At 37.8% G+C, this 23,132-nt stretch overlaps 1 protein-coding gene across 1 annotated transcript in view; it reads left to right on the top strand.

Annotated features, from left to right (window-relative positions):
- Positions 1–3,438: 3,438 nt before the first annotated feature.
- The window catches only part of gprs (speckle type BTB/POZ protein), a 173,596-nt gene continuing 153,902 nt past the window's right edge, over positions 3,439–23,132 (top strand). The window contains exons 1-2 of the mRNA XM_067154117.2: positions 3,439–3,638; positions 9,724–9,859. Of these exons, the coding sequence (XP_067010218.1) occupies positions 3,439–3,638; positions 9,724–9,859 (336 nt within the window). The remainder of the gene's footprint in view (positions 3,639–9,723; positions 9,860–23,132) is intronic.

The raw sequence follows: 23,132 nt of genomic DNA, 5'->3' as shown, positions 1-23,132 counted from the left end.
AGAGGTGAAAATTAAAGACTCCCTAAGCCTTGCAAACCTAATAACATCTGGGTTGGAAGAGAACAAGAGTTAACCAAGGGAGGTTGGGTAGGAAAGATAAAAGTGAAGAGATGTTACAAGTAAGTGGAAGCAATGCCAGACTCAGATAGGGTAACCTTGGTTGCCAAGTCATGGTCGCAAACCGAAACCCCCAGGTCACCGTTTTAGTCACCTTGCATGACACGTAGAGGATACCGTGGGTGTATTCTACCATCCCAATACACAGGATTTTAAAAATTTGCTCCTATAGCTTTAGTTTTGGAAGCAACCATGAAAAAATCCTAACCTCTGCCCCAAAATCTTCTTGGGTATGGCCTTGAGCCCAATTAATTTTTTCTTGTATTTTCCCCATCATACAAAAACTTGCTTTCGAAGATAGGTAAACTGGTAAGTGAGCAACAATGAAAAGTGTACTACAACAGAAAATTTTGGGACAAATATTTCAGGTTCCCTATGGGAATTGATTTCTGTAACATTGTATTTCTTTGCTGATATGAGAAATCAACTCAGCATTACCACCACAATTCTTAAATTCTGGAGAAATGTGATCTATCCATGTTTGATCAATCAAAGGATAAAATCAAGCAACAAATAAAGGATAAATAATGTGGAAATTTAGTGAGGTACATCTTGAAGTCAGTATCTTACCATTCTCAAATTGGAATTTTAAATCATCTTAGTCAGTTTTACAATATTATCTCTTCAGCATCTTGAATAGGGGTATGACTTTAATAGTATTTTTGTGATCAGGGCAATGACTAGGTTTATTTTTCACTGCTTGAGTTATAAGATGTAAACCTACTTTGATCACTTTGTGAACTGTGACAATGACCAATTTGTGAAACGTATCTCTTACTTCTCTTCATATTTAACGAGCGTTCGTTACCTTTCACACTACCCAGCAAAGTGATTGTATCATCTTCACCATGTTGATACTCACAGCTCTATAAAACTCAAATGAATTTGAACTACGACTCTCTGAGCATAGTCAACTAGATCTACACTGAGCTAACTAGAGTGGAACATTAAGTTGGCCGTGCTCTCCTGAGTTATGTTGCCTTCCACAGTGATACTAAGAGAATGAGAATGTATAGAAGGCTGAAATTGGAACTAGACAAAGGTTACCAGGTGTATGCATAAGTTTTTGCCAGTTTTTGTGGTAAAGAAAACACGTAGTTTTTCAAGGGAAATTTATTTTTTGTTTATTCAAAATATTTGCTGTTGGCTTCTACACACTTTGCCAATCCTTCAGGTAAGTTATGAATACCATGCAAGAAAAACTGCTTGTCTTTTGCGGCAAACCATTCGTCGAGCCATTATCCAACTTCCTCAAAATTGCTGAAGTGCTGCTCTGCGAACACGTGCCCCGCTGATGCGAAAAGGTGATAGACAGACGGCGCCAGGTCGGGGCAGTAAGGCGGGTGCAGAAGGATGTCTCATCCAAGCGATTTCAAGGTGTCTTTCACTGGTTTTGCTGTGTGAGACGGCACATTGTTGTGTAACAAAATCACTTTGCCATGTCTTCTGGCCCATTCTGATCGTCTTTCGATCAATGTGTGATTTAAATTAATAATTTGTTGGCAATAGCATTGTGCATTAATGGTTTAGCCAGGCTTCAAGAGTTCATTACACAATACCGCTCTTGTCCCACCAGACACAAAGCATGGTCTTCTTGCTGAAGCGATTTGGCCTTGGTGTTGAAGGACCGGCTTCGCAATGATTTCCTCCGCTTTGGGTTTTCAAAATAAATCAATTTTTCTTCACCTGTCACAATTCGGTACAGAAATGATTTTCTTTTGTGGCGTTGAAGCAGCATTTCACAAGTGACTTTGCAATTTTCCAATTGCCATTCATTCAAATCATGTGGGAACCATTTACCAAGTTTACTGATCTTCTCCATTGCTCATAAATGTCTGCTGATTGTTTCTTGTGATACATTTAATGCTTGTGCCAATTGATGTTGACTTTGAGTTGGGTCACCATCCAGTAATGCCTGCAATTGCTCGTCTTCGCACTTTTGTGGTCTACCAGAACGCACTGTCTTTCACATTGAAATTACCATGTTCTAATAGATGGAGCATGTTCACCATATGTTTCTACCAGCAAATGATGACTTTCCACAGCCTGTTTCTTTTGATTAAATAAGAAAAGCAATGCATGCCACAAATGTTCTTTTTCAGGCACAAACGGCGACATGATCACTGAACGTTACAACACAGATGCTAGTGTTTGGCGGACTCAACTTGTGAGTGTTGGTAGGTTAATGTCAAATGAACAAACTGACGTATGTGTCAAATTCATATGCTGCATACTGTTTGCTGGCGCCATCTCTTAGTGAAACCGAAAAAGACTTAAGCATACACCTGGTACAAGAACAATACAATGATGACCATCATATTTCAGCAGTTTAGTAAAAAAATACTTTTGAAGAGTGAAAATGAATTTTCACCATTCTGGCATATCTAAGTTCATTACCTCCATCTATAACCAAGAAATAACTCTTGGTTCTTTATCAACAAGATGTTGCTCATTTAGTGAGCTTCATCATTTTGGTGCAAGTAGCAACATCAACATTGTCTATTACAGTAATTATGACTGTCAACCCTGCGTACATTTTATTCATATCTATTTCAAGTTTTAAATTACTTTTCACACAGTAATTTCAGCTGTCAAAGACAGGTTTACATTCTAGTCAAAATATAATTTCCCATGCAGATAAAAACCCTGTGGATACCCACAACAAACACTGGATTTATCTTTCTGAATGAGAAGATGATCTATACAAAACAAGAGATACATTTCACAAATCGGTCATTGTCAGAGTTCACAAAGTGTTCAAAGTAGGCTTTCTATTTGCACCACGATTAGCAAATGAAAAACAAGTCATTTTTTCTGAGAAAAGTGTACCTCCAAGGAACTTGTGAAAATACCATGTGCTCACTATTTTTTTTAACAACTGTACTTCCCTGACCTCTAAGTGGGAAGTCTTTGAAAGGGGGAGACACATCATAAGTCAAAAAATCAAAATATAATCACATATATCACCTAGGCTAAAATTTAGATTCAATAGAATCTGAGGATGTTATACTGTTATTAATGTGTTCTTCTACAGGTATGTTAGTGTGTTATAAATTTCATATTTTGTGCTTCGACAGACTGCTCTGAAAGGTTATACTAACAGAGTCAATACTAAAAAGAATGGCTTCCTACTTTAAAACAACTAGTTCCTTATCAGTAAATAATACAGTTATTTTAGACCACTAACTGTGCAACATAAACATGGGGTAATAAGCCAGTATAAACTAAAAAGTACCTTAATGTTAATATCACTCTGAGAGTCAGGCAAAGTCTACAAACTATTTTGACTTTACCCTCTTAACCTTCTTCTATGCAGGCTCGATGCCCGAGGCAGCTTGCGCCATGGCCGAGGCGCAGCTCAGCGATGAGCCTGACTTCAGTACATTTGAAAATAAGAGTGGTCTCGCTGAGGACATGAAGTTCCTAGCCAGCATGCCTGAGTTGTGTGATGTTACCTTTCTGGTGGGAGATACCCGGGAGCCTGTATGTGCCGTCAAGGCTGTGTTGGCGGCTCGCAGCAGGTAGGTTAACAAATAGATTAAGTCTTTGCAGTTTTGTAACAGTAACTTTGCTTAAATTCTTTTCACAATTATCTCTTTTGAAGCATTAAAATTTATAATACTAAACCAGGAATTGGCAATTGCAAATTTCACATCAACAGAGAATCTCACAAACTACAAAATAGAAGATAAAAATGAAAACCTACAACCTGTTTTCCAGTCAGTGACCGGGTCAGGGATGGAATAAATGAAGCCCCTATCTTGCGGCAAGGATAGGAATAGTGCCGGCTGCCGAAGCCTGTCGCACTCTTCTGGGGCAATGATTAATGACTGACAGATGAAATGAAATTATAGTGGAAAGTGTTGCTGGAATGAAAGATGACAGGGAAAACTGCTGTACCTGGAGAAAAACCTATCCTGCCTCCACTTTGTCCAGCACAAATCTCAACAAATCTTGAACCTGAAGTTGATCGTCATATACCAAAGACAGAGAAATGAGAAGTTTGTCTTGTCTTCACATTTGTGGACTTCAAGAAGACCTGCATATTGTGATTTTTTCTACTGTTAAAAACACCCACTTATTCATGTAAGGAACTACTGAAGATAGAACAGGTGTATGCTCCACAGATAGGATGTAGTATGGAAGAAAAAGAAGATTTCCTCAATGAACTGGAAACACATATTGTTGGAGATGGGATCATGATAATGGGAGATCTGAATGCCCATGTGGGAAGTGATAGAATGGGATATGAGAACCATCAAGAAACACTGGTACAAATCCTAGGGGAGATGGGCCTAGATGGGAATACCAGTATGTTGATCAAACAAACTTTAACTGTCACAACATCCCAAATCAAATTTAGAGGAATTCTATCAAAATCTTTTCAGATTAAAACAGTGGTTAAGCAGGGAAATGGACATTCCCCTCCTCTTCAACTATGTACTCGACAAAATAAAGAGAGTGGTGCCAAAAACATTATAGGAATATGGGGTACACAAATGGGATACAAGAAGAGAGGAATTGAAATGGAAATGGATTGTCTAGCCTTCACAGATGATATTGTTGTTCTGTCAAAATCATTATCAAGCAGTCGCCACTGATCTGCATTTAGGGCAGTCGCTTGGGTGGCAGATTCCCCATCTGTTGCTTACCAAGTCTTTTCTTAAATAATTGCAAGGAATTTGGAAATTTATTGTCCATCTCCCTTGGTAAGTTATTCCAATCTCTAACTCCTCTTCCTATAAATTTGTCCCTTGAATTCCAAGTTTATCTTCTACTGTTAAAAACACGAACTTATTTACCTAAGGATACACTGAAGATAGTACAAGTGTATGCTCCACAGACAGGATGTAGCATGGAAGAAAAAGAAGATTTCCTCAATGAGCTGGAAACACATATTGTTGGAGATGGGATAATGGGAGATCTGAATGCTTGTGTGGGAACTGATAGAATGGGATATGAGAATGTTTTGGGCCCACATGGGTATGGCGATAGAAATGAAGATGGAGAGAAACTGTTGGACTTTTGTATCAGAAGTAACTTGATAATAAAGAACACATGGTTTATGAAGAGGAATAGCCATAAAATCAGTCTATATAGTTGGGATGGACAGTATGGAACACTCATCGATTTTATGATAACAGACCAAGAGTGGGGAAGATACATCATGAATATGAAACTAATCCTCAGTGAAAGTATGGAAGGTGATCATAGATGATTGTGGAATTAAAACAAACAAAAATCCCTAAAATTTTAGTGAAGAAGAAACCAAAGATAAGGATTTGGGAATTGGAGGAGGAGGAGGATAAAAGAATGGCATTCCAAGATTGGATAAAAAGGAAGTTGCCTAACACAGAAGTACAAAGTGGAGAAGAAGAGTGGGACAATTTAAGACAGACATTTGTGGAAGCAACAATTGAGGTATGTGGGAAAACAAAATCAAAGGTTAAGGGAAAGGAGACATAGTGGTGGGCAGACAAAATAAAAAAAGAAATAATAGAAAGGAACAAGGTGAAGAAAGAAATGGATAAGGAAGAGCAAAAAACATATCAGAGGGATGAGAATAAGATAGAAAGGTTACATGTGGAATACAAAAGATTGAAACTACAAGTAAAGAGGAGCATCAAAGAAGAAAAGGAGAAATGTTGGGGGAGAGTTCACCAACAAAATTGAGCAACTTAGTCGAGGAAATCAGAAACTATTATACAGAGTAATAAAATCAAAAAGAAAGAAATCAAGACATTAGAGAGAGAAGATGGATCCATAGTACATGACAAAAAGGGTCTTCAGAAGGTGATGGCAAAGTATTTTGAAAAACTTTATAATGAGGATGACTGCTCGGAGGAAGAAGGAGATAAGAAAATGGAAATAATAGATGGAGAAAAGGAAGAGAACTCGATAACATGGTTGGAACTTGAAAGGGCAAAGGTAAAACAAGTAGAAAAGACAAATTCAATGCTGATATGATTAAGGCAGCAGGAAGCATTGGACTACAGAGGCTATACTGGGCCCTCAATGCCATATGGAAGGATGAAAGGATACCTGAAGATTGGCAACAAGGAAGCATTGTAACATTGTTCAAAAAAGGAAATAGGAAGGAATGTGAAAATTATAGAGGTATAACCCTATTATGGAGCTTCCGTGGCTCAGACGGTAGCGCGTCAGCCTCTCACCGCTGGATACCGTGGTTCAAATTCCGGTCCCTCCTTATGAGATTTGTGCTGGACAAAGTGGAGGCGGGACAGGTTTTTCTCCGGGTACTCCGGTTTTCCCTGTCATATTTCATTCCAGCAACACTCTCCATTATCATTTCATAGCATTTATCAGTCATTAATAATCACCCTGGGAGTGGCGACCCCATTGTAATAATAGCCTATATATGGTTCATTCATTACATCCCTGACTCGGTCAAAGACTGGATAACAGGTTGTAGGTTTTCATTTTGTCATTTTCAACCCTATTATCACATGGGCTAAAAATAATGGAGAAAGTCATAGAAAAAGGACTGAGGGATATAGTGGAAACACAGTTAGAGGAAGAACAATATGGTTTAGACTGAATAGATCAACAATAGGCTTGATATTTACAGTGTAAACAATAATGGAAAAACATCTAGAAAGGAACAAGGAAATCTACTTCGAATTTTTGGATTTGGAAAAAGCTTATGATACAGTTAGGGGAAAACATGTATGGGAATGCCTACTGAAAAGGGATGTACCAAATTTATTAATTAACAAGATAAAAAGTATCATGAGAGTAAAAGCAGTGTACAGGTGGGGAGTGGCGACTCTGAAACATTTTATACAAAAAAGGTCTCAAGCAATGGATGAAGTGAATGCTTTGGTATTTGCAGATGACGTGGGGATTTGGGGAAAGAGAATGAAAATCTGAAGGAGTTTGGAATGGTAATTAGTAAACAGAAAACTGTAGTCATGCACTGTGGAAAAGATAAAAAGAGAATCCAAGTGAACATAGACAGAGAACGGTTAGAGAATGTAGAACAGTTTACATATCTAGGTAACATTATTAGTGGAAGTAATGAAATCAACCCTCAAATTAATAACAGACTAAGTAAAGGTACAACATTTTATCATCAAGTCAGAGAGCTTTTATGGGATGACAAAGTACCCAAAATAACAAAATAAACATTATATAAACAGTATTTCATACCAATTATAACATACGGACTAGAAACGCTGGTAACTAATAAGAGACAAGATAGTAAGATCGAAGCAGCAGAAATGAAATTTTTAAGAACATCAGTTAAAAAGACAAGACAAGAAGAGATAGAATTCAAAATGTTAAAATCAGAGAACAGCTAAATATAGAACCGTTAGTACAGAAGATACAGAAAGCAAGACTGAGATGGTTCGGACATGTAAAAGGAATGAGAACGGAACGGATAGAAAGAAGGGAATTGGAAAGAGAAGTTAAGGGAAAGAGACCAGTTGGAAGACCAAGAAGAAAGTGGATAGATCAGATTCGGAAGGACATCATAGAAGCTGGACTGGATGTGGTGGAAGTAATGGAGCAGGAAAAGTGGAAGGACATAAAAAAGTGGAGGAAGCTTGTTAACCACACCCAGGCGACTGGAGTGGGACATTGATGATGATGATGATGACGACGACGACGACGATGATGATGGTGATGATGAATGTCATTCCATGCCACTTCTCCACTGACAGCTCAGAACATACCACTTAGCCAAGTAGCTCGTCCCCCTTCTCTCAAGTTTTCCCAGCCCAAAATTTGCAACATTTTCATAACACTACCAGTACTCTTTTGTCCAAAATCACCCAGAACAATTAAAGATGCGTTTCTTTGGATTTTATCCAGTTCTTAAATCAAGTAATCCTGGTGAGGGGAGGGTCCCATACACTGAAACCATATTGTAGTTGGGGTCTTACTAGTGACTTATATGCCCTCTCCTTTACGTTCTTACTACAACCCCTGGATGCCCTCATAAGCATATGCAGAGATCTGTACCATTTATTTACAGTCTCACTTATGTGATTACCCCAATGAAGATCTTTCCTTATAATAACACGTAGGTACTTAGAGTGATTCCCATAGAGAACTTTCACCCCATCAATGCAGTAATTAAAACTGGTAGGACTTTTCCTATTAGTGAAACTCACAACCTGACTTTTAACCCTGTTTATCATCATATCATTGCCTACTGTCCATCTCACAACATTGTCAAGGTCTTTTTGCACATGCACATAACCAGACTGTCCAGAACAAGTGAGTAAGGCACGTTTATGGATCTTATGTGAAAGCACAATACAGGACCAACACCAAAACAGCACTCAGATGGATAACTCTGGAGGAAGAAAGGATCCAGAAAGTGGAGAAATTTATGTAGTGAATAGCCTACACTGAGACTATTTAGCACACAGCTTCAGTCACTGATTTGGTACAAGAATATTAGGAACTTCAACCAATCAAAAGCTGTCTATCAACATAATTTTATGTTTTTTGTGTTACCACTTCCCTTTTATCACACAAGAAAATGTACAAAAGCAGTATTTCATGGTTTGGGCATGTTTTATGTGCAGGAGCTGATACAATTGCTAGGACGGGCTACAACCTATTGTAGTGGTTGTCGGCTAAAGACCAAAGGGATAACCTAAGCAATATTGGGCTGACACACTGCATAATGACCTCAAGAGCATGAATATCCATCCAAATGCAGTCCAAGATAGAACTAAATGGAGGGAGCAGATCAGTGTAGTGGATCCCACAACCAGGCAGGATAAACACTAAAGATAACAAAAATTATTATTTTTTATTATTATTATTCCAGCCTGGTTTCTGGTCATAGTTAATTTGTCTATTGTAGTGTAGTCAGGTTATTATTAGAACCCTGCACGGATGCGGATATCCGCCAAGTTAGTGTATTGGCGGATAGAAACTGTATGGGAGTGTGGATAATTTTGCTGATAATTTCTAAATAATGACGTTTATTGATTTGCACTCAAATATACTCTTATTTTTGCTTGTGATTTGGTGACCCTTGACAGTGGTATGGGAGAATGGTGATATATGAAGAGCCTTGAGGCCATAAAGACATAAATCTGACCTGAGCCTACCTGACTTCTGCCCGCAATTAATGGAAGGAAGGAACAAAGGTCAATATTTCGGTAGTGGTCGCAAGAGAAAATCTCTCATGAACCTGTGACTGTAGGGGTTCTGGTGCCAGGTGTAAGGCCTATTGTATTATGCTAACAGATCTATCAGTTTCAATACCTGGGGTGCAATACACTGTAGTTAAATGTTGACAGTATCCACGGATAACAATTGACGGATGTGGATAACCATATGCGGATGCAGAGCGGATGCGAATATTATTTTGTATATCCGTGCAGGGCTCTACTTATTATAAAGTATAATTTATTGAACAGATTAGTCCACAACAGGGGAATAAGAGTTTTAATGAAAATAGCCATATAAACTCACAAATGAAAATGCTGATATATCGTAACCTTGTATATACTTTTTATAATACCAGAAAACCCTCATACCGTATTGTGGTTAGAAGTCTAGAACTTTCCAATAACAATGTCTTACCAATTTAGTAAACAGGACTGATTATGTTTGCCGTAGGGTGTTCCACAAGATGTTATATCAGGCTCCCAGCCCTCAGAGGAAGAAAGAGCAGCCACCCAGAGAGAACAAACTGAGACTCTTTCTCAAACGGAGTAGTGAGCCACTTCTCAATTTACAGAACGCAGCTCAACAGGTATATGATGAATGTGCTTACAACCAACAAAGAAGCTGAGTACAAAAAGAGGGCACAACTCTGGCAAAGGCACAACAAAATCTCAAAACAAAATCAAAAGTTTATTAATGCATCTCATTGGTAAATAGTATTTAACAAATTCCAAGAGAGAAAGGCCAAGCCTTTGAGAAGGCACTACAAAATTAGGAAAGGAAATATCAGTTCTGATAGCATAGATTGTACCAGCCGTTATGATGGGTGGTCATGCAACAAACTGAGTATTCACTGCCAATCAACACTTCTGTAGAAGGCAGACTTTGGTGGGGTAATATGAGCATAATGTAAAACAAATTGTAACATAATCATTTTCAGAGTAAAATGAAAAAAGTAGAAATAACATCAGCTGCATCATCTAAAAACTAGTTAATTATGTGAATAGGTCCCAAAATATTACATCATGAATATATCCTTTAAGTTGCTTCTTTTTTTTTTTTTTACATCAATCTGGCCAAGCAAATTGGCTGTGTGGTATGAGTTGTGAAGTTGTAAGCTTGCAATTGGGAAATGGTGGGTTTGAGTCCCACCACTAGCAGTTTTCCATGGTTTCCCATTTTCAGACCAGGAAAATGCTAGGGCAGTACCTTAATTAAGGCCACACCTTTTTCTTTCGTATCCCTTTATGACCAAAATTCTAAAAGTTAATGCAACATTAAACACATAGTCAGTGTTACATGTATCTAGGATTTCTGTTTAATACAATGAAAGTGGTTACACACTGTGCACTACTAGAGAATCCTACTTTAGGAGTCTAATTTACAGATAGGATGAACAGATTCCATAACTGAATTTACGCAAATAATATGTGAGTCACCCATTTTCTGTGTCCATTAAATACTCAATTTTTCTATACTGATTTTCTTTTAATATTTCATAAGAGTGTGCTTTGAGACATACAGCTAAGACCATATTTCAAGTTTCAGTTGCAACGAATTGCAATATTAGCTTCAAACGTAATACTGAAAGTTGACTAAAATTCCATACTCCATATTCTCATAGTTCCAGAAGACATTAAGTGCTGATAAGAATACAGGAGCAAAAACAATTATATCTAGTGCATATTTAATGCACTGAGAGTATAGTGTTCCAGAATTTGTTCTTGCAAAATATTTGGCAATCATAATTTGTCATATTTTTTAATTTAAACATCATAAATGTCACAAAATCTCCTTCTGCATTGCATTTTAACTTCAAACCCTCCAAACAAATAATCATTGCATAGGAAGGCAGGGTGAGCATAGGATGTGGTAAAAGTGTTTACAAGAATGAAAAAACTTGGATTAGAATAAAACCAACTGTAATAGCTAAAGCTGTGATGGCAAAACCAGAAAAAAGAAATTAAAGATATAACAATCGTTGGTTACAATGGAAGAACAATAATAAGCTTTTGTTTATAAGAATGTCTTGGCACAGCAATCCCAAATTGAATGGGTGAAGAATCAGAGGAGAGCTAACTGATAACGCTGATGAACAGAATATCATTTGATATACAACAGAATAGTACTTTCAAATGTAGGTACTCTATTTGATACATAATTGTTCGAAAAATTTTGTAATAACATTAATTAGGTATGGTATTTATAAATTAACTTATGCAAAATTTCTTGTCTGTGCAAAATTAGACTATGAAGAAAGGTCCACCATCTTCTGCAACTGTGAGTCTTCCTGCCTAGCAATTCTGAAGATCTAATAACATCAGTGTCTAGCCTCTCTTTGTATTGAGTAGTAATTTTGTAATGAAATCCACCTTCATATTATTCTCCCTTATTGTGAGTATGTGCCATTCTACAAATAAAACATTCCCAGAAATTGTTATGTCCACAATTAGAATTTGTTTTTACATTGCACCGACACAGATAGGTCTTATGGCGATGATGGGATAGGAAAGGGCTAGGCGTGGGGAGAAAGCAGCCGTGACCTTAATTAAGGTACAGCCCCAGCATTTTCCTGGTGTGAAAATGAGAAACCACAGAAAACCATCTTCAGGGTTCAACTATTATTGTTTGATTTATAGAAATTATTAACATAAATCAGAAATACAAAAATCTGTAGCAGTAAATAGAGAATTACCTATCATAAAAATCAAATAACAAATAGGTGACAGTATTTTGCTCATTCCTGTAAAAATATTTTGTATGGAATCCATGGACTTCAGAAATGGGTGACTCATGTAAGGTTTCAACTGACTAATAATCTTCACATTATATTTTTAAACTATAACCTCTGCTCATTGTAAAGCCGTATGGTACATTATTTGTTTATTTTTCACAAAGCCCAAGATACGGCTAAACAGCACTTTTCACCTGCACTGTCATCAGAAGAACTGACAAGCATAAACCTTGATAATAAAAGATACCAAGCATAGCAAATGAGTAGCAAAGTCAGATACATGCAAATAATAACTGTCCAAATAGAAAACCATGAGAATGTCCATGTTCATAAATAAGCTGTCATAGGTCTTTTAACCAATATAAAATATAGTCAATAAATAAATTGTGCAGGGAAACCTCTCGAGAATTGCTAGGCAGATTAATTTCAGAAAGACTGTAGTTTAGACAAGTTAATTATAGATTTAGGTGGTATCTGTGGAATTCAATGTCTTCCAGGAGAGGTATGAAGTACAGATACTTCAGTTGTGATTAATCCATAAACTTTCTGCAATTTTATATATAGTTATAATGACAAAATCATACTGTGAACTTGCTTAAGTTGTGTCCACTTTATATCAGTTAGAAAATGTCTGTCCCTTAATGTACACACCATGTTTCACCTCCTAATTGGTGTTATGTGGCATTTTCCATCAGTAAAATGTGTTTGTGGCTTGAATGGGAGCTGTGAATTTGTGTTTATTTTTGTGTCACAAGTAATTTCATTTGAGATTTTCTTCCTCATTACCTTTATGTTTGTAAAGAGAATATAAATCTTTCAGCATGGATATTCGGTTTTTTTAATCAGAAACAATATACCAACAAGTACTGTTTAAGTAATGTGAACATGTGAAGAACTTGTGAAGTGGAATCAAACACATTTTCACAGTTTTCCCCCACCCTTGTGTGTAACAATACCTGTCATTTGTGCTACAGCTCATATTTTCTATGGCTGAGGAGGCTCCACATTAAACAATAATAAAGAAGCTTAGTCAAAAACAGTGTTTGAAGAAAGTCATGTTATTTTAGAAAAGGTTACTTTTTGACTTGATTCACTCATAAGCTAATTTAAATTCATAATATTGGATATAACAGGAAGTTATTACAAATGTAAATACCATCACATCTGAAACTATAATTTCATAACCCCTAGTTTAAATTAAAAAATTAAAACTTTTGTTCAGAGGCAAAATTTCAAAATTGTTGAGATGAACATTATTACAGTAGACATGATATAGGCTTTTGGGCTCATGCCATGTCAAGAAAATAAGGTATGATTCTTTACATTTCACATAGAACTTTGCTCTGCATCTTCAGATGAAAATCTCGACTGTTCATGAGAAAGGCTTCTCAAAAGAATTTCACCTTATTTTCTTGACATGGCAGGTCTATAAGTATGGACCGTGAAAGCATCCATGGCAATATCATTACAGTATTTACATCTGAGAAACACCAGATTATATATTGAATTAAACTCTAAATGACAAGCAACCAATTATATTCCTGGAGATTTCAGAATGAAAGGAGGAAAACAATGTTTGCAATGTTTGAAATGACTTCATTTGTTACGTATTAACAGTCTAGATTTATATGGTAATTAATTGCTCATGTTCTCTCCTTACTTATTGCCTATTTCTTAGGATCCTATATTCATTTCTTAATTTTCTCTCTTTATTTTTGGTCTTGTGATTCCTCATGTAAAAGCCACTGCTTATTCAGACCCTTGTTTATCAGCTTTCCTGCAACCAAATAAAGCAGTATATTTCTTGATGCTGTATTCTTCTTCTTCTTCTTCTTCTTCTTCTTCTTCAGTTCCTATTGCTGGTTCTTTTCTGGATTAGGTTATGAATCATTGACCTTCAACATGCCCGTCTATCCACCATTCTTTTCCTGCTTCCAATATTTTTTCTTTCTTTCTACCTCTCTTGTCTATATCCATATTCTCTGTGTCCATCCACCTCTTTCAAGGGCTTTTGTTCTCACTCCTGTTGGTTTCTCTGTAAATATTTTTTTGCCAACTCGGTCTTCTTCCATTTGTATCTTGTGTCTATACTGTTTCAGCATACTTGCTTATATCCTGTCATGTAGTTTTGAAACTCCAGTCCTCTTCATAATCTCTTCACCTGTGATTCTACCTTTTCTTGTCTTCACTACAATATTGGATTGGAATAACTTACTAAGGGAGATGTTCAATAAATTTCCAATTTCTTTGCCATCATTCAAGAAAAGGCTAGGAAAATAACATATATGGAATCAGCTGCCTGGGTGACTGCTCTAAATGCAGATCAGTAGCGATTGATTGATACAGCTTAGCGTATTGGTCTATGGTCACAGGGGTCTGGGTTCAATTCCCGGCAGGGTTGATAATTTTAACCATAATTGGTTAAATTCCGGTGCCATGGGGGCTGGGTGTATGTGTCATTTTCATCATCATTTCATCCTCATCACGACACACAGGTTGCCTACGGGTGTCGATTTAAAAAAAGACCTGCATCTGGTGAGCCGAACTTGTCCTCAGACACTCCCGGCATTAAAAGCCATAGGCCATTTCATTTTTCACTTTTACTACAATACCAATGGTAAAAATAGATGATCTATAGAGCTATAGAGAAACTGAAGTAATAGATGGCATTAGTGACCACGAAGCTGTTCTTGTCGTAGTTAAAAATAAATGTGATAGAAAGGAAGGTATTAAAATTAGGACTATTAGGCAGTAGGCCTACCATATGGCTGATAAAATAGACATGATGGAGTTTAAGAAAAGTAACTATGATCTGTGGAAAATGGTAAATAAAAATGTAAACAGGCTCTGGGATGAGTTTAAAGCAATTGTTGAGGAATACGAAAACAGGTTTGTACCTTTAAAGGTGGTAAGGAATGGTAAAGGTCCACTATATTATAACACAGAAGTAAAGAGACTAAGAAGGAGGTGCAGGTTGGAAAGAAATAGACTTAGAAATGGTTATGGAAGTACGGAGAAACTGAAGGAACTTACTAGGAAATTGAATCTAGCAAAGAAGTCAGCATTTAGGGCAGTCGCTCAGGTGGCAGATTCCCTGTCTGTTGTGTTCGTAGCCTTTTCTTAAATGATTGCAAAGAAATTGGAAATTTATTGAACATCTCCCTTGGTAAGTTATTCTAATCCCTAACTCCCCTTCCTATAAATGAATATTTGCCCCAATTTCTCCTCTTGAATTCCAACTTTATCTTCATATTGTGATCTTTCCTACTTTTAAAGACACCACACAAAATTCGTCTACTGATATCCTCCCATGCCATCTTTCCACTGACAGCTCGGAACATACCACATAATACCAATATAAATGGTCCGTTATTGGACATTATAAATTTTCCAGCTAGCTCATTCTTGGTTGCCAGCGTTTCTCCCTCGTGTGCTAGGGTGGGCTCATCAGTTGGTACCTAGCACACCTACCAATACGCTGGCTAGTGCATACCGTGGAGGCCACTGCGTAGGCTAACTGGAGCCACCGGCAGTGCCAATGCACTAAGAGACTTTGTCTCATCACTAAAAATTGATGCCTGCCTGGCCATCAGATAATATAGATGTTGATTCCCATAGGGAATCTGAAATATTTGTCCTGAATGAGCAAATTTATAATACCAATATAAATGGTCCGTTATTGGACATTATAAATTTTCCAGCTAGCTCATTCTTGGTTGCCAGCGTTTCGCCCTCGTGTGCTAGGGTGGGCTCATCAGTTGGTACCTAGCACACCTACCAATACGCTGGCTAGTGCATACCGTGGAGGCCACTGCGTAGGCTAACTGGAGCCACCGGCAGTGCCAATGCACTAAGAGACTTTGTCTCATCACTAAAAATTGATGCCTGCCTGGCCATCAGATGATATAGATGTTGATTCCCATAGGGAATCTGAAATATTTGTCCTGAATGAGCAAATTTATAATACCAATATAAATGGTCCGTTATTGGACATTATAAATTTTCCAGCGCTCATTCTTGGTTGCCAGCGTTTCGCCCTCGTGTGCTAGGGTGGGCTCCACGGTATGCACTAGCCAGCGTATTGGTAGGTGTGCTAGGTACCAACTGATGAGCCCACCCTAGCACACGAGGGCGAAACGCTGGCAACCAAGAATGAGCTAGCTGGAAAATTTATAATGTTCAATAACGGACCATTTATATTGGTATTATAAATTTGCTCATTCAGGACAAATATTTCAGATTCCCTATGGGAATCAACATCTATATCATCTGATGGCCAGGCAGGCATCAATTTTTAGTGATGAGACAAAGTCTCTTAGTGCATTGGCACTGCCGGTGGCTCCAGTTAGCCTATGCAGTGGCCCCCACGGTATGCACTAGCCAGCGTATTGGTAGGTGTGCTAGGTACCAACTGATGAGCCCACCCTAGCACGTGGGGGCGAAATGCTGGCAACCAAGAATGAGCTAGCTGGAAAATTTATAATGTCCAATAACGGACCATTTATATTGGTATTATAAATTTGCTCATTCAGGACAAATATTTCAGATTCCCCAGGGGAATCAACATCTATATCATCTGATGGCTAGGCAGGCATCAATTTTTAGTGATGAGACAAAGTCTCTTAGTGCATTGGCACTGCCGGTGGCTCCAGTTAGCCTATGCAGTGGCCTCCATGGTATGCACTAGCCAGCGTATTGGTAGGTGTGCTAGGTACCAACTGATGAGCCCACCCTAGCACACGAGGGCGAAACGCTGGCAACCAAGAATGAGCTAGCTGGAAAATTTATAATGTCCAATAACGGACCATTTATATTGGTATTATAAATTTGCTCATTCAGGACAAATATTTCAGATTCCCTATGGGAATCAACATCTATATCACATACCACATAGTCGAGCAGATCATCTCCTTTCTCCCAAGTCTTCCCAGCCCAAACTTTGCAACATTTTTGTAACACTACTCTTTTGTCGGAAATCACCCAGAACAAATCGAGCTGCTTTTCTTTGGATTTTTCCAGTTCCTGAATCAAGTAATCCTGGTGAGGGTCCCATACACTGGAACCATACTCTAGTTGGGGTCTTACCAGAGATAAATATGCTCTCTCCTTTACATCCTTACTACAACTCCTAAATACCCTCATAACCACGTGCAGAGATCTGTACCCTTTGTGTACAATCATATTTATGTGATTATCCCAATAAAGATCGTTCCTTATATTAATACCTAGGTATTTACAATGATACCCAAAGGGAACTTTCACCCCATCAACGCAGTAATTAAAACTGAGAGGACTTTTCCTATTTGTGAAACTTACAACCTGACTTTTATCCCCGTTTATCATCATACCATTGCCTACTGTCCATCTCACAACATTATCGAGGTCATTTTGCAGTTGCTCACAATCTTGTAACTTATTTATTACTCTGTACAGAATAACATCATGTGCAAAAAGCTTTACCTCTGATTCCACTTCTTTACACATATCATTGATATATATAAGAAAACATAAAGGTCCAATAATACTGCCTTGAGGAATTCCCCTCTTAATTATTACAGGGACAGATAAAGCTTTGCCTACTCTAATTCTCTGAGTTTTATTTTCTAGAAACTTAACCACCCATTCAGTCACTTTTTGTCAAGTCCAATTGCACTCATTTTTGCCAGTAGTCTCCCATGATCTACCTTATCAAATGCCTTAGACAGGTCAATCGCGATACAGTCCAATTGACTTGCTGAAATCCTACAAGTTGGGCTTCAGGGGAATAACCTTCTCTAAACCCAAACTGCCTTCTATCAAACCAGTTATTAGTTTTGCAAACATGTCTTATATAATCAGAAAGAATGCTTTCCCAAAGCTTACATGCAATGCATGTCAAACTGACTGGCCTGTAATTTTCAGCTTTATGTCTATCACCCTTTCCTTTGTATACAGGGGCTACTATAGCAACTTTCCATTCATTTCGTAAAGTTCCTTCATGCAAACAATAATCAAACAAGTACTTCAGATATGGTACTATATCCCAACCCATTGTCTTTAGTTTATCCCCCGAAACCTTATAGATTCCAGCTGCTTTTCTAGTTTTCAACTATTGTATCTTACTTTAAATGTCATTGTTGTCATAGGTAAATGTTAATTCTTCTTTAGTATTAGTCACCTCCTCTATCTGGACATTATCCTTGTAACCAACAATCTTTACATACTGCTGACTGAATACTTCAGCCTTTTGGAGATCCTCGCATACACACTCCCCTTGTTTATTAATGATTCCTGGAATGTCCTTCTTGGAACCTGTTTCTGCCTTAAAGTACCTATACATACTCTTCCATTTTTTACTAAAATTTGTATGGCCACCTATTATGCTTGCCATCATGTTATCCTTAGCTGACTTCTTTGCTAAATTCAATTTCCTAGTAAGTTCCTTCAATTTCTCCTTATTACCACAGCCATTTCTAACTCTATTTTTTTCCAACCTGCACCTCCTTCTTAGTCTCTTTACTTCTCTGTTATAATATAGTGGATCTTTACCATTCCTTACCACCTTTAAAGGTACAAACCTATTTTCACATTCATCAACAATTTTTATTTTTATTTACCATTTTCCACCGATCATAGTTACTTAATAAACACTCCCTCATGCCTGTTTTATAAGCCATATGGTACTGCCTAATAGTCCTAATTTTAATATCTTCCTTTCTTTCACATTTATATTTAATTACCACAAAAACAGCTTCGTGATCACTAATACCATCTATTACTTCGGTTTCTCTATAGAGCTCATATGGTTTGACCAGCACCTCATCCAGAATATTCTTCCCTATAGTTGGTTCCATCACTTTCTGAATCAGGTGCCCTTCCCATATTAATTTATTTGCCATTTGTTGGTCATGCTTCCTGTTGTTCGCATTTCCTTCCCAATTGACATTTGGTAAATTGAGATCACCTGCTACAATCGCATTCCTTTCCTTATCGTTTCTCACATAGCTGATTATCTTATCATATAATTCTGAATCAACATCTGCGCTACCCTTTTCTGGTCTGTACACTCCAAAGACATCAAGTTTCCTATTATCTCTAGAGATGAGCCTTACACCTAGAATTTTGTGTTTCTCATCTTTAACTTTTTCGTAGCTTACAAATTCTTCTTTCACCAGAATGAATACTCCCCCTCCTACATTCCTATCCTATCTCTATGATACACCCTCCAGTTCCATGAGAAAATTTCTGCATCCATTATATCATTTCTCAGCCATGATTCAACTCCTATTACAATATCTGGTAAGTATATATTTATTAAATTACTTAATTCTATTCCATTCTTTACAATACTTCTACAGTTCAGCACTAACATTCTTATGTCATCCCTACTTGATTTCCAGTTCCCTGTTCCTTCAGCACCGCTCCCTAGGCCACCTTGTTTCCCTGAATGTATGTCCCTATAACCCTTCAGTTTGCGTGAAGGCCATCTGAGCGCAGATCCCTATCTCTTATCCACCCATTAGGATTTAGAAATCTCACTGCCAGTTTCCCACATACCTTCTCCATAGTCTCATTTAAATCCCCAATCACCTTCCAGTCAGTATTCCTCCTACACAGTATTCCACTGATAACAATCTCCGCTTCCTTAAACCTCACATATGCTGCATTTACCAGGTTCCACACATCCCCAACTATGTTGGTACTTATACCTGCTTGTCTTACGTTGTTTGTACTGACGTGAAACACTACCACTTTCTCCTTTCCCTCCTCCCTCTCTTCTACTTTCCTCAACATCTGCCTTAACCTAATTCCTGGATAACACTCTATCCTGGTACCCTTTCCTCCACACACTTTCCCAACATGTCTAACGATGGAATTCCCCATTACCAGAGCCTCAACCCTACTCACCTCATTTGATCCCCTCCCCTCGTGGTCAGCCCTATCTTCTCTCACTGCTGCAGAATCTACTTCCTCCTCCCTTTTCTCCATCCCATGACCCTGTTCCACCTGTATTTTCCTATCCATTACTTCACATTTCCCTTTCCTACCTCTTCCCTTTCTCCTACTTCCACACTTCTCGGCAACAGTTCCCTGTTCCTCATCTTCCCTCGGTTGTTCTACCTGCAGTGACTCGTACCGATTTCTCACAGACACCTGTCCTGAATTCTGATCCTGAATCGAGCCCTTAGCCTGCAATCTCCTTCCCCTTAAAACATTAGACCACCTGTCTTCTACAATTACTCCCTTTCTTTCCCATCCCTGTATTATACCTACTGTATCCTGTACATTTTTTTAGGGAGGCCTACATTCTTCCTGTCCTCTGAGAGAATCCTAATTATCTCCCTCAAGCTCTCCAACTCCTCCCTCATATTCCTTAATGCCTGACCACACCCACAGTCCCTACACTCACACTCCTTGGCCATTCTTTACTAAATAATGAAAAGAAAAGGAAAAATAAGATAACTTATTCTGTGCAAAATAAAAATGAAAGGAAAGAAATATTGTCTAAGTTAGTTCACAAAGGTCACATGACAATAAGTTAATTGATATAGGCTACTACTACACTACAATACTACTTAATTGCATCATTTCCTGTTAATTACTGGAAACAGAGAATAATACACAAGAATTACACAATTCTTAACTGCAGTTAAGTCTATCCTAATTACAACAGAATTCTAGTAAGAGAGTTACTGCAGATACCACAGAAACGGCAATATAACACACAAATATTTCACAGTAATAGAATAAACACACTCATTTCTAATACACTACAATAATTTTAAACTATGTTCTGACTAAGTACAGATTTTTACTACAATACACTACAATAATTTTAAACTATGTTCAGATGTATTCTAATTACAACAGGTTATTTCCAAGCACAAACAGAAGAGAAAATTACCATTAAAGTTTGAAATTCGCAAAACTACTCAAAATTATAGAATAGGCACTCTAATTTCTAATAAGTTACTTCTTCTCTTACTGTAGTTATCATTGGCCATTTAAAATAAGTGAGTCATTGTAAACAATATGATGATCTCTTACACAGAGAAATGCATGTTTAATTGCTTGTCATACACAAAGTTTCATTTTATTACATTATTCTTACTTTCTAAAATTATTATGGGTTATAGTAAGTATGTAAGTAAGTAAGTAAGTAAATAAGTAAGGAAACCTTTATTTATCTCCCGATCTTACTGCTTACACAACTTAATTGACCTTAACGGAGAAAAACAACAATCCTCAATTGGGAAAGAAAAGAGAAAAAAATGCAGAACTACAACAGTTACAACAAAGACAAAAAAAAAATCAGGAAACCTAGATATCATAGACAATACATCAACATCATAAAGATACAATGATACCCCACGCTGGTGGGCATAACAGCACAAAATAAAGAACACAAGGGAAAGTTAGTCCACTGGGCTCTCAGCCAGCTGAATTAAAAATAAAATTAAGAGGACAATTAAAAATAAAATTAAAAGGGCAATTAAAAATAAATTTAAAAGGGCAAAGTACGGCAACCGCAGGTTAAAACCACCTCACTTCCTGGATACGTGATTGCATGTGCCACCCACCTGAACTAGCATCTATTGCATATGCTAGTAAGTTTCTCTGTGGTGGCACACTCCAGCACCTCCCCTCCCTCCTTCCCCGCTACTAGTCAGCAGCTAGGAAGGTCGACAACTCCACTGTGCTGATTCAGTACATTGCTTGTGTCATGACAAACCACTATACTAACTTCCTTCTCATGGCACAACTGAGACTTTGCCTTTAAGGCTACTGAGCATCTGTTTCTGATTCTTGTCAAAAACTTACACAAATTTCCAGCACTTTTCCATTCCACCACTAACCACCTCAAAAGGTTGTCTTCATTGCATGGATGAGAAATCCACTCCAACTGTTGTTTATTAAACAGCTGTCTCTCTTCCAGTGTTTCTTTACATTCTGCCAGCAAATGAAAGTCTTTCCCTTTCTTCACCACATAATACACACAACGTATTTACTTTTAACTTAGTCCAGCCCTTATTAACATATACACCTAACAACCAGCAGATTAGCCCTCTTCTCACCCCCCTATTTACATTTTCCACTCTCAGATTTAGCATCTGATTAACTCTCAGAAACATTTTTAGGGTGGCCTTCTCCCGGCATTCGGCCTCCAATTCTTGTTCAGCAATATCTCTCGCCCTCTTAATCACGTATTTCCAATGTGTTCCCTTACTTCCGCCCCATTTAACGTTATAAAGCTCGCCAAACCCCAGTCCATCCAAGGTGTTTTTCACCTTGTCCACCCAGTAGTCACCATAATTATCCTCCATTTGACTTTGTAGGCCAACTGTAGGATCTGGCCCCCTACCCCTTCTCTTAATCTACACCAGTAACCAAACACTCTTTTCAAAATATCTATCTTAATATACTCTTTACATAACATCTTCGCACCTGCACTCGCAGTGCACAAGGGTAGGCCTTAACAATCTTGCAGAACCTACTCTCTACCTGCTCTAATATCACACACTCTTTTTCTACACCCCAAACCTCCGAAGCATATAGCATTTTACCCTTCACCACCGTGTTCAATACCATGCTTTGTATAGCATAGCTTGCTCCCCTAAATTTATTTTCCAATATCCTATTTACTGAGAGTGCTGCTAGGCCTTTCCATTTGACACGTCTAATCTGCTCCATCCAACTACCCTTTCTACTCAACATCACCCCCAGGTACTCCATCATTTCCACTACCTCAGTCTCGTCCCCATTAATTATCTACTTTACTCCCGGTTTCTTTTTATTCCCTTTCCTGCATACCATCACCTTAGACTTCTTACTATTGATCTTCAATGACCATTTCTCCGCAAAACTCCCTACTTTATTCAAACTTTTTTGCAAACCTCCAGCTGTCAAAGACAGCAACAACACATCATCCGCAAAGATTAATCCTGGAATTTCTTGTTTGCCTAGCACCAGGTAAGCCCATTTTCTCTCTACATGGCCATCTAGTAGGTCGTTTATAAACAATAAGAAAAGGATTGGTGACAATTTACATCCCTGTCTCAACCCAACTTTCGACTCAATCACTCCACTCACCACCCCTTCTTCCACCCTGATGCTACAATAGATTTTCTCGTATATACTTCTGATCGCT

Source organism: Anabrus simplex, chromosome 1 (genome assembly GCF_040414725.1).
Source record: "Anabrus simplex isolate iqAnaSimp1 chromosome 1, ASM4041472v1, whole genome shotgun sequence".
In the NCBI taxonomy this organism is placed as follows: Eukaryota; Metazoa; Arthropoda; class Insecta; order Orthoptera; family Tettigoniidae; genus Anabrus; species Anabrus simplex.
This window is presented reverse-complemented; position numbering and strand designations above follow the sequence as displayed.